This window comes from Kogia breviceps, chromosome 13 (assembly GCF_026419965.1).
Source record: "Kogia breviceps isolate mKogBre1 chromosome 13, mKogBre1 haplotype 1, whole genome shotgun sequence".
NCBI classification, from domain to species: Eukaryota; Metazoa; Chordata; class Mammalia; order Artiodactyla; family Physeteridae; genus Kogia; species Kogia breviceps.
This window is the reverse complement of record NC_081322.1, coordinates 23,628,539-23,642,015: the sequence shown is the minus strand read 5'-3', so window position 1 is coordinate 23,642,015 and position 13,477 is coordinate 23,628,539. Positions and strand designations below refer to the sequence as shown.

The 13,477-nt window shown below is 44.6% G+C and overlaps 1 protein-coding gene across 4 annotated transcripts in view; it reads right to left on the bottom strand.

The window, feature by feature from the left end:
- ANKRD6 (ankyrin repeat domain 6) overlaps window positions 1-13,477 on the bottom strand; it is a 202,359-nt gene that overhangs the window by 64,365 nt on the left and 124,517 nt on the right. For all 4 annotated transcript variants that reach the window (XM_067011472.1, XM_067011475.1, XM_059083235.2 and 1 more), the window contains exon 2: window positions 11,424-11,687. In XM_067011472.1, the coding sequence (XP_066867573.1) occupies window positions 11,424-11,543 (120 nt within the window). In that variant the 5' untranslated portion in view covers window positions 11,544-11,687. The remainder of the gene's footprint in view (window positions 1-11,423; window positions 11,688-13,477) is intronic.

Below are 13,477 nucleotides of genomic sequence, written 5' to 3'. Positions count from 1 at the left end.
TGGTTTCAAATGCATAAGGCTTTGAGAGTCATTCATGTTCTTTCCTCTATTGGTAGCTCAGTCCTTTCTGTTGCTGAATAGCATTTCCCGTTATGTTCATCAATTCAGCAGCATGGGTGAGGGGAGGTTTCCTTTAAGGAATTGGCTCTTGCCGATTGTGGAGGCTCGGCAAGTCCTAGCTGCAGGTAGACAGGCAGCTGGAAGCAGAATTCTCTCTTCATTCCGTGCTACACAGTGGTCACCTCGTTTAATCCTCACAGCAACCCCGCAAGGTGGGGATTAGCCTCATTTTTCAGATGAGGGCACTGACTGGCCTGTGTCCTCCCCTCAGGACTCCCTGCCTGGTACTCGGACCACGACTCTCAGACCAGAAGATATGCTGGTTGTTGCATCATCAGGACCCCCTGGTACCGGCTGCCACATGCAGCGCTTACCACGTGCCAAGTGCTGTTTGTTCTAAGTACCTTGCGTAATTGATTCCGCTGGTGCTGAAACAACCTCATGAGGTAGCCAGTATTGCTTAATCCTCATTTCAGAGGTGACGATACGAATGACAAAGGGAACAAGTAACTTCCCCCAAGATCCCAGAGCTAGTAAGTACGCTGGCGTTGGAACCCAGGCGAGTCTGGCTCCTGGGTCCACGTTCATACCCTCTGCACTACACTTCCTTGGTCGGGAATTCCTGAAGTTGCTTGAAAACTCTGGGAATGGTGTGTACGTGGTGTTGGAGGTGGGGGGAGGAGAAGGCCCTTTGGCCGAAGGCCCTCCCACAGCACGGCCTCCTTCTCTGTGTGCATTGATGGGGAGAAGGGGCTGGGGAAGGGTGGCTGGCGGAGTGCTGGAAGGAACAGGGACTGCGCAGGTGCCGTCCTAGCGCGGGCCTCACAGCCAGACAGGGCTGGCTCCCCCCGAGGTTACCCACCACTTAACTGGGAAGTTACTCAACTGCTCGAGCTGCTTCCTGCTCAACGCCTCCCTTTCCCCTTTGGTATCACGCAGACAGGAGCACAGGCTTTTTGAGCGGTGAGAATTTCAGTGAGATGGTGAATATACAGCACTGGGCCAGCGCTGGCACAGACACTCAACACACATTTCTGAACCTGATTTCATGTTTCACAAAGTACTCAAGTAATATATGCTTGTTTTAATAAGTGGAACAATACAATGGAAAAATCCATAAAAGCAAAGCTAATCATCTTCGCTGCCAGGCAACCGGCGTCAGCAGTCTCTTGTGTTCCCCACGGTTCTCTGTGCTCAAACAAATAGAAGCAGGCTGGCAGACAGAAGTGGATTTGCGCTTTAACCAAAGTGCATCAGACTGTACGCATCACTTGCTACTTTCCTATTTGCCTTTTTCATTTATCAATGGATATGACTGGTCAATATAAATGTAACTCTTTTCTAAGTTCTTTGTGCGTGAACATGTATGCAAATGTAACATTTTACATAAATTAGATACACATGACATTGCATAAGTTTGCACATGGTCTTTAGTTCTTCTTTTTCCTTGCCTTCCTCCCTTCCTTCCCTTCCTCCATGTTTTACCCACCCCATGTTGCCACCTGCTGAGTTTTCTGCCCACCCACTCAGCAGTGAACTCTGGGGGGCTCACTTTCTATGCCTTGAGGCCCTGCGGTCTGTACTTCTTAATCATCTAAGTCCTATGTCATTACTCAGGGGTGGTGGTAGGTATCAAATAGAAATTTGATAAACATTAATTTTATGAATGAAACTGCATTTTTCTTCACTAAAGCTGCATCAAATAACCTGTCTGGTTACTTTCAGAGAAAACGAAAGCTGTGGTGAAACATCCCAAGGACCAGCTTCCTAAAAGTTCTATAAAAAGATAATGGAGTGGGATTTCCCTGGTGGCACAGTGGTTAAGCATCCGCCTGCCAGTGCAGGGGACATGGGTTCGAGCCCTGGTCCGGGAAGATTCCACATGCCGCGGAGCAACTAAGCCGTGTGCCACAACTACTGAGCCCGTGCTCTAGAGCCCACGAGCTGCTAACTACTGAGCTCGTGTGCTGCAACTAATGAAGCCCGTGTGCCTAGAGCCCATACTCCGCAGTAAGAGAAGCCACCGCTCGACGCAACTAGAGAAAGCCTGCGTGCAGCCACAAAGACCCAACAGAGCCAAAAAACGAACAAATAAATAAATAAATTTACTAAAAAAAAAGTTACTAAAAAAAAAAAAATGAACGATATAATGCCATTTGCAGCAACACAGATGGACCTAGAGATTCTCATACTGAGTGGAGTTAAGTCAGACAGAGAAAAACAAATATATGATATCGCTTATATGTGGAATCTAAAAAAAGGGTACAAATGAACTCATCTACAAAACAGAAATAGAGTTACAGATGTAGAAAACAAACTTACGGTTACCAGGAGGTAAGGGGGGGAGGGATAAATTGGGAGATTGGAATTGACAGGTACACAACTACTATATATAAAAGAGATAACTAATAAGGACCTACTATATAGCACAGGGAACTCTACTCAATACTCTGTAATGACCTATCTGGGAAAAGAATCTAAAAAAGACCAGATATATGCGTATGTATAACTGATTCACTTTGCTCTACAGCAGAAACTAACACAACATTGTAAATCAACTATACTCCAATAAAATTTTTTTAAATGAACTTAAAATGTTTAAGTGGAGTTTCTACATGAATTCCCAGCTCCCAAGCCCATGCCTCTGATGACTTGTCCTGTGCAGGGCACCTCCACTCGTGCTTGGTGGATAAGGTATCACACCCACACACTATTAGCTACTAGGTAAAATCCCCATGAGGACAAAAGAGGCTGCCCTTATCCGAGGCCCCTGGTATAACAGAGATGACATGAGCATGGGAGCCAGGAGATCCCGGTTCTGGTGCCACCTCTGGCATGCCCTAGCTTGTATGTCACTTCCCTTTGGGGGCCTCCATTTCCTCACAAGTCCAAAAGAAAAAGCTCATGGAGTTCTGGGGATGAGCAGCACATATACGAAAATAACTTGCCAAGTATAAAATGTTACACACATGTACAATACACTATTGGGAAAGTGCTTTACTAAAGTACCTGGGCACATGAGTTACTAGTCAGTAAAACATTTGCAGATTATACCTCCTGTGTGTAAGACGCCAGGAAAGATGCTCCAATAACAAGCAGCCCACAGGATGTTCCCAACCCAAAGTCATAAACACACAGGAAAAACATGGTGTTTAAGAGCAAAAACTCTGGAGCCAGATGGCCAGGGTTCAAATCCCAGTCCTGAAACTTTTTGAAACTTTGGGAAGGTTACCTCACCTCTCCTTGCCTCAGTTTCCTCATCTGTATAACGAGAACTGAGTTGTGGTGAGGTTTAGAGGACTTAATCATTGTAGACTCTTACAAGAGTAGCTGACACGTAGTAAGCCCTGAGTGTAAGCAACGTACACTAAACAACATTATTCACCTGACTGGACACACATGGGGCCTAATGAGTGAGTACTGTGCTAGGCACTGGAGGGGTTCAAAAAACAGACCCAATATTTTGTGCCCACTTAGGTTTTATAACCGCAGCCACATGTGTTATCACGTTTAGGCCCTATGGAAATCCTCTAAGTTTTGGGAGGAAAATGAGACCTGCAAAGTGAAGAAATTTGCCTACATCTGTGCTTCTCAGCAAGGGGCAATTCTGCCCCCCTCCCAGGGGATATTTGGCAAGGTCTGGAGACATTTTTGATCGTCACAACTAGGGAGAAAGGAGTACCATGCATCTAATGAACAGAGGCCAGAGATGCTGCAAGGCAGTCTACAATGCACAGGACAACCTCCCACAACAAAGAATTATCTGGCCCAAAACATCCATAGCGCAGAAGCTGAGAAACTCTGGCCTACATTAACAAGCAGTTAATAAGCAGTAGAGCAGGCACCTGTATCAAGGTCCTTGGATTCCAAATCCAGAGCTTTCCTTCTGTGTCAAACACAGAGAAATACAAAAGAGAAACTGGCCCAGGTCAGAGTGATAGTCTGCTGGGGAGTTCTGAGCACCCACAGAGCGGTACGCAATTATGAGGGACACAGAGCCAACGCACAGCAAGTGCTGCACCAGTGCAGAGGAAGTGAGTTCCAAGCAGGACACCTGCACAGAACCATTCTCGGTGGACTTCCTGGTGGCGGAGGCTCATGAGCTGGGTTCTGAGTGGGCAGGCCTTCAGGGGGCACAGTGGATACAAAAGGCCTTTCAGGAGGCAGCTGCAAGTTAGAATCCATGAGCTGACTTCCCAACAGCAACACTGTAAGCTCAAAAACAATAAAACACTGCCTTCGAAGTTCTAGGTTTCATACCAAATTGTCAATTAAATGAGAGGGTAGAATAAAGATTTTGTTTTCAGATATGCAGACTCTCAAAACATTTGTCTCCCATGTTCCCTCTCCTAGGAAACTGCCAGAGGATATGCACCACCAAAATGAGGGTGACATGGGTTTTGGCAAACAGGAGGTCTAACACGGGGGAAAGGTGAAAGGAATTCTCAGGATGACTCCATGCATCAGAACTAGAGAGTAGCCCAGATCAAACTGGACCAGAAGGAGGGAAGACTCCAGGAGGGATATCTCCAGGAAAAGAATAAAACTGCTAAATATATGATAGGCTTAACCATGGAAATTACACTAAGAATTGGTTTTGTTTTGTTTTTCCCCAGCCACGCTGCAGGGCTTGCAGGATCTCAGTTCCCTGACCAGGGATCGAACCTGGACCATGGCAGTGAAAGCCCGGAATCCTAACCACTAGGCCAGCAGGGAACTCCCTCTAAGAACTGTTTGGGTTACAGAGTTGAAAGGTAGAGGAAACATCTAACTATAAGTTTGAATAAAACTAAACAAATTGAAACATCAAGGCAATGATCAAGTTCAGAAAAAGCAGCAAGTTATACAAACAATGGAAACGTAATGATAGTACAATTATTGGCTCACCAGTGAAGAGCATTTATATAATCACACTAATTATGGATCTGCTCCAAAATTGTGACATAACTAGATAGGGAGAAATGAGGGAGAGAGAGGGGCAATAGATTGTGTGTAAAATTGATTAGCCTCTCCTGTGCACTCATTCTCAGGGAGGCATCCGCGCCGTGCTCTTCAATATGGTACTCAATTAATGACATATGGTAGATTATTGATGAAGATAACAAAAGTTTTATAAGATTTTTTCATAAAGAAGACATTTTATTATGTTTGGTTTGACAGTATACTATATAAAAAATCCAAGGTATCTATGAAAAAAATTTTTTAACATCTTTACTGGAGTATAATTGCTTTACAATGGTGTGTTAGTTTCTGCTTTATAACAAAGTGAATCAGCTACACATATACATATATCCCCATATCCCCTCCCTCTTGCATCTCCCTCCCACCCTCCCTATCCCATCCCTCTAGGTGGTCACAAAGCACGGAGCTGATCTCCCTGTGCTATGTGGCTGCTTCCCACTAGCTATCTGTTTTAAATTTGGTAGTGTGTATATGTCCATGCCATTCTCTCACTTCGTCCCAGCTTAACCTTCCCCCCACCGTGTCCTCAAGTCCATTCTCTACGTCTGCGTCTTTATTCCTGTCCTGCCCCTAGGTTCTTTAGAACCTTTTTTTTTTTTTAGATTCCATATATATGTGTTAGCATATGGTATTTGTTTTTCTCTTGCTGACTTACTTCACTCTGTATGACAGACTCTAGGTCCATCCACCTCACTACAAATAACTGTTTCATTTCTGTTTATGGCTAATATTGCATTGTATATATGTGCCACATCTTCTTTATCCATTCATCTGTCAGTGGACACTTGGGTTGCTTCCATGACCTGGCTATTGTAAATAGTGCTGCAGTGAACATTGTGGTAGGTGACTCATTTTGAATTATGGTTTTCTCAGGGTATATGTCCAGTAGTAGGACTGCTGGATCGTATGGTAGTTCTGTTTTTAGTTTTTTAAGGAACCTCCATACTGTTCTCCATAGTGGCTGTATCAATTTACATTCCCACCAACAATGCAAGAGTGTTCCCTTTTCTCCACACCCTCTCCAGCATTTATTCTTTGTAGATTTTTTGAAGATGGCCATTCTGACTGGTGTGAGGTGATACCTCATTGTAGTTTTGATTTGCATTTCTCTAATGATTAGTGATGTTGAGCATCCTTTCATGTGTTTGTTGGCAATCTGTATATCTTCTTTGGAGAAATGTCTATTTAGGTCTTCTGCCCATTTGGGGGTTCGGTTGTTTATTTTTTTGATATTGAGCTGCATGAGCTGCTTGTAAATTGAAATTATTAACCAATTAAAAATGTAATAAATATGAAAGTCCACATGATGCAAGTGAATATTAAATACCTAAAATTAAGCTTGGTATTATGTTTATAAATGTGTTTTAATATAAGTAAACAAATTAAATGTAACTTCAACTTGTGGAGCCTTAAAAAAAACCAAACAATATGGTAGTCCAGCCACACATGGCATTTAAACTTAATTAATTAAAATTAAATTTAAAATTCAGTTCCTCAGTCATCCTAGCCACATTTCAAGGACAGCCAACCCTTGAACAACATGAGGGTTAATGGTGCCAACCCTCCATGCTGTCAAAAATCTGAGTATAACGGATATTCATATTCCCAGGTCCTCCATACCCACGGTTCCTCAGTATCTGCGGTTGCAAATCCACAGATTCAACAAACCACCGACCACATGGTACTATAGTATTCACTATTGAAAAAAATCTATGTGTAAGTGGACCCGCGCAGTTCAAACTCTTATTGTTCAACTGTACTCAACAGCCGTGTGTTGCTACTCTGTTTAGACAGCACAGATACTGAACATTTCACCATCACAGAAAGTTCTCGCGGACAGCACTGTACTAGAGGGTGTACCACAACAAAACAAAGAAGGAGAAAGACACTGGGGCCCAGAAAATACAAAGTCAACATATATAAAAGTGGTAAGGGGAATCCCTACGGTAGGGGTAAAGGCAGATCCTCAGACAGCCGCCAGAGGCTGAGAGCCTCCAGCACAGACTGAGGCAGGGGAAGGGGCTCCAGGGGACAGACAGCTCTTCAAGGAGAATCAGCGGAGAGACTACCGAACATTCTGCAGATCCAGAGATTACACAGCTGGGGATGATTAGTGACAGTAAGAGACAAAACTAAAGAAACAAATATAAGACGATTATAAGCATCAGGATAAACAAATTATTGCAAAAAAGTTAATGTTATGATAGTACATAGCACAGGGCTCAGCTATAACTGGAATAAATTGGTTAAAATACATAAAAATGAAATGCTGAGCTCATTGTTATGAAAGTATGTGTGAGAGGGCAGGAGAGGGAAAGAAAGCTAAATCTTAAATCATCGGTTTTCATATTGTTAAAGAGATAATGCCAAAAATGGAAAAAATGAAGATTTAGCAGTATCAGGATACCTTTATGGATATAAGCACTAAAAGAATCTACCAAAAGAGTTGAAAGTAGATGCCTATGGAGAATCAAAAATGGAAGGCAAACATAGTAAAAATATTTGATGCTTTAACTTATGGGTATGTGCAACATAAAAGTTAAAACAATACCTAAATTGTTTTTAAATTAAAAATTAAACTGATTAATCAAATTAGTTGTGTTTGCATATTCTTTAGAAATATTAAAATAAATGCCAGGAAAAGAAAGTCTGAAAAATTTAAAAGTTTTTTCTGCAGGGGAGCAGACTGGAGTTTTTGTTAAAAGCTTTCTTAACAGTATTTGAACTTATACTTTTTTTTTTGGTGGTACGCGGGCCTCTCACTGTTGTGGCCTCTCCCGTGGCGGAGCACAGGCTCCGGACGCGCAGGCGCAGCGGCCATGGCTCACGGGCCCAGCCGCTCTGCAGCATGTGGCATCCTCCCGGACCGGGGCACGAACCCGCGTCCCCTGCATCAGCAGGCGGGCTCTCAACCACTGCGCCACCAAGGAAGCCCCTGAACTTATACTTTTAAAGCTTCTATATGCATGCTTTACTTTGATAATTATTAAAAAGCAAGTGATGTAAAAAAAAAAAAAGACAATAATAAGCATTGATGAGGACATAGAGAGACTGGAAGCTTCATACATTGCTGTTGGGAATGTAAAATGGTAGATACTCTGGAATATAGCTTGGCAGTTCCTTAAAATGTTAGACATAGATTTACCATGTGACCCAGCAATTCCACTCCAAGGTGTCTACCCAAGAGAAATGAGAACAAATATGTTCACAGCAGCATTATTCATAATAGTTCTAAACCAGAAACAACCCGAAATGTTCATCAGCTGATGACTGGATAAACAAAATGTGGTGTATGTATATAGTGGGATAATATTCTGCAATAAAAGAAAATGCATGCTACAACACAGATGAACCTTGAAAACAGTAGGCTAAATGAAAATACCCAGACCACAAAATGTATGATTCTATTTATATAAAATTTCCATAAAAGGGAAATTTGTAGAAACAAGAAGTAGATCAATGGTTGCCAGGAGCTGGGGATGGGAATGGGGGAACGAGAGCTAAGAAGTATGGAGTTTCTTTCTGGGATTCTAAAATTAGAAATGTACTAAAACCAGAACATGGTGTTGGTTGCACAACTCTGTAAATACATTAAAAATTATCAAATTTCAGGGACTTCCCTGGTGTTTCAGTGGTTAAGATTCCACACTCCCAATGCAGGGGGCCTGGGTTCGATCCCTGGTCGGGGAACTAGATCCCGCACGCCACAACTAAGACCTGGCGGAGCCAAATAAATAAATAAACAAATACTTTTTTAAAAATTAGCAAATTTCACACTTAAAATGGGTAAACTTTTTGGCATGTAAGTTATACCTCAATAAAGCTGTTTTTTAAAAAGCAAATGATACTTTTTAAAAAAGAGACCTTGCAGACTATAAGCTAAGTGCTTTAATAAGTTAATATGATAACAATTCTGAAAGGTTGGTATTATTATCCCCATTTTACAGATAAGGCAACTGAGGCTCAAAGAAGTTAAGCAACTTGCACAATTAGCAAACATGGCAAAGTTAAAATGTGTGCACATGTGCCCTAACTACAGAGTTCCTGTACTTTCTCCCATGTGTGACTGCCTGGGTCCTGAAGAGCTGTGGGTAGATCATGCCGAGGCCTGAGTCAAGGTTCCCTTCACCCCTGGATTCCATACAACCTAGTCACCAGCTAGGTCAGAGTGCTGTTAGGCTAACGGGTGAACTTTGAATACCCAAAGACTTTCAGTCTCTCTAGAGACCAGCATTGTGATAATGTGACTTATAATAAGAAATATAGGGCTTCCCTGGTAGCGCAGTGGTTAAGAATCCGCCTGCCAATACAGGAGACACGGGTTCAAGCCCTGGTCCAGGAAGATCCCACATGCCATGGAGCAACTAAGCCCGTGCACCACAACTACTGAGCCTGCGCTCTAGAGCCCACGTGCCACAACTACTGAAGCCCATGCGCCTAGAGCCCGTGCCCTGCAACAGGAGAAGCCACCGCAATGAGAAGCCCGCGCACCACAATGAAGAGTAGCCGCTGCTCGCCGCAACTAGAGAAAGCCCGCGGGCTACAACAAAGAGCCAACGCAGCCAAAAATAAAATAAATAAAAAATAAATTAATTTTTTTTAAAAAAGAAATATAGATTTGCTGTTAATCTCCATTCCTGGCTCACAGCTCCTTACAGCTCCTTGGAATTTCCTGAGTGATAAGAGCAATGGGAGAATCTTTTGTTATAATAGTTGGTCTTCTGTTATCAGTTCCTGAAATAGCTCCAGAGCCATAAAGGTGAAAGGAGTGTGTTATTCATAATAAACTCCTTTCATCCACACCTGAGGTTATATTAATAAGATAACTTATGGAAAGCTTTAAGGATGGAGGGCTGGTTGCCAGGGGAACCAACAGTGATTACAGATTGGAACTTTCAGTCACACTTCCCTGACCTCCAGTGAGGGGAGAGAGGCTGGAGGTTGAATCAATCACCAGTGTCCAATGATTTCGTCAATAATGTCTATGTAATGAAGCCTCCATAAAAGGACAGGGTTCAGGGAACTTCTGAGTTGGTGAACACACAGAGGTGCTGGGAGGGTGGTGCACTCTGAGGCATGGAAGCTCAGCCTCCTTTCCCCACACATTGCCCTCTGCATACCTTCCATCTGCCTGTTCCTAAGTTATATCCTTTTATAATAAACTGGTAATCTGGTAAGTAAAATGTCTTCCTGAGTTCTGTGAGCTGCTTTAGCCAATTAATTCAACCCAAGGAGTGAGTTGTGGGAACCTCTGATTTATAGCCAGTCAGTCATAAGCACAGGTGACAACCTGGACTTGTGACTGGTGTCACATTAATAAGCAGTCTTATGGGACTGAGCCCTTAGCCTGTGAGATCTGATGCTATCTTCAGACAGCTACTGCCAGAATTGAGTTAACTGCTTGGTGGTGCTGGAAAAAGCACACATCAGAAGCAGGAAATACAGAGGCTGCAAGTGACTAACTAAAAATATGAGCCGGCCAATCTTTGCCATAGGAGGTCAGAGGTCAACAGACGTTACTATTTGAAAATGAAACTTCTCCTCTCTCCATGGCTCTCTCTGGGGTGGCCTGGAGTGGGGGGCTCTGGAGTCATAACTGGGTCCCAAGTTGCAGTTTTGCCACTCAGCAGCTGGGGGCCCCTTGAGCAAATTACTTCAATCTTTCTGTGCCTCAGTTTCCTCATCTCTGAAGTGAAGATGAAAAGAGAACCTGTTCTAGAGGCCTATAAAGTGCTTAGAGCAATACTAAGTGTCTGCCGTCAGCATTACTTCGTCTATGTATTTGCACTTGTCACCTAACTGGGCAGAGCCTGCCTTACCTCAGTTTTGCTATAAAACTGCCCTTGGGCCTGTGCATTCTCTCATCTACCATGGTGTCATCTGTTGGTGAGGGGTCAGCAATGCCCTCCAAAGCTTGCCACACATTCTCACTGACCCACGTGAAATCAGCCTAAAGAGGTCATGGGGAGGCATCTGGTCCAAGCCCATCACCGTCCAGACGGGAGCAGCGAGGCTCTGCGTGGCATCCGGGCTGCCCCGTCCACAGGCCTCCCAAGGGAGCCTAACGTGATTCTCGCACAAACACTCTACCCAGTATGTTCTTGTGCCCCAACTTCTCCAGGGAGATCTCTTGTCCATCTAGCTAAAGAAGTAGGTGAGAAAAATCCACACTGCGATTTTAAAGAGGATCAAATGTTAATTACGAGTGACTCTATTTGAAAGATAGCAACGAAAGCATTTTTAATCCTTCTTTCTCCCCAAACCTCCAGCACTGGAAAAAAAAAACAAAACAAAACCAACCAGTTCTTTGAAAACTGAACCAAACACAACAGTTTTACGGACAATGCTTAAGAGGCAGGCTTTTCCCCAGGGAATGGCTGAAGTGTTTATTCTCTTGTTACCTTGGTAACCGCTACCTTGGCACCCTTGTTGATGAGCTGAACCACATTCTCCGCCTGGCCTTTGTACGCAGCTATGAGCAGGCGTTCTGAAAGCGCAGCGACCGCATCCTGCTGGCTCATGAATTAGGAGAGAAAGACGTTTTCCGGAAAGTGGCAGACAAGCTCCTTCGGCTAAACGCGATGCCACGGGCCCAGGCAGGCACCCTCAGGTAAAGACGTTCCGATCATTGGGAGGTGCCTTCATCACTATGCCATCTTTGGGACCTAGGGGTTACAGAACAAAGCTGCCATCAGCACCACTCAGCACCCAGGACAGGCCACACCTCTCCTCCCTGGTTTTAGAGCATCTGCTGGTGGCTCAGTGCAGGGGAGGGGAGCTGGGGGAGACAGGACAGGCGGGAAGCACCCTCTGCAGAGCAAACCCTGAACTTGCACGGGGAAGGCGGAGAGTATACGGAAACACCCCGCTCCCATCCCCACCCCCGCAGACTCCAGAGCCCGGCGAGGTCTGCTCTGCATCTCCCACCCAGGGAGCAGCGGCCTGACACAATCCCCTGAATGTAGCCTGGTTTCCAGGCCCACCCTCGGCAGGAAACTACACTGTGTAGGACCACACAGGGCCCCCTGGACCGCGTTTTGTGGGCCCACCACGGCTAACATGCCTATTCCCCTGGCCGGTTAGGTGCCTGTGGACCACACCCCACAGAGACCCTGAGGAGGGGGCTACATCCATGGGGCTTTCTCCCAGCATTTCCGGCCTGTCTCTTCCTTCATCCTTTTCCCATTATAAATGGTGCAGGTTCCAGAATTCTGCAATAGATGGAGAGCTGGGAGCAGGCCCGGACCATCTCCGAACCAGTAACTGCTGGAACAACCCATCTTGGGAACAAAACTGATGCTACAAACAGTTACTCTAGGGAGGGGCTTAACAAGAGGGAAGTAAGTGGGCAATTCAAACCGGCGACAGGATGCTAAGCCCCGGCTTGGAGCAGTGGTCTGGGGGTAGTAACTAGCAGTAAACTCAAGCCCTCTTTCCACCAAATGGCCAAATGGATAGAATTTTAAAGACTGACTCTTCCCAGTAGCCCTGGACCACCATTAGAGCAAACCAAAGCCACTGGTATTATGCCAAAGGTGAAGGGTTTTGGGAGCCAAAGAAGGAAAGCTTAAGAATCTGACCTATTCCTATTAGGACAGCAAGGAAATGTGGGCCTCTTTTTGTTTCAAAATGTACTTACTAAAAATACCAATATATGCAGATGGAAAGAAAATGCTGTACCACAAGGAATCCCAGGCCCTACCACACATTCTAACTATGAAGGACCAGAAGATACAGACGCCCTTTACAGTGGTTTCCAGGCAAACCCCATGCTCCTTTCGATCTGTACAGAGTAAGGCACTGGCTGTGATGTGACTGAGAAAGGGCTGGTCGGTACCTGCTCTGACTCTGCATCACCGTGACATCCAGGTGGTTCGTGTCACCAGCAGCTCCAGGCAGCTGGGGTTAAACGTTCATGTATAAAACAGACAGAACAACAGGACTGCAGTATGGACTAAAGATGGTATTTTATCGCGTAAAAGTATTGGCCAACTGTGAGGAGTATAACTTCTGAAAGGTCATTCTTATTTATCCCTGCTCAGCTTGCAAATGATCAAATTTTCTCTCTGTCGTCCATCTGTTACCCAAAATGTGGATAAAGAAGAGCATGGAAAGGGACTTCCCTGGTGGTCCAGTGGTTAGGACTCCGCGCTTTCACTGTCGAGGGCACAGGTTCAATCCCTGGTCGGGGAACTAAGATCCCACAAGCCACGCAGCACGGCCAAAAAAAAAAAAAAGAGAGAGAGAGAGATAGCAAGGAAAGAGACACGAGGAACCCTCACAAACCCACCCTGCTCTGATCACCAAGCTCATCAGAAAAGCAACAAACCTGGAGAAGGTACAAGCAGGGGACCCCTCCCGCAGCCACGGTCAGAGATCGTGGGATGCGCCCCAAATCTTTGTTGAATGAATGTGCCAATGAAAGAATAAAGTTGAGACTCAAAACAGAGAGAAA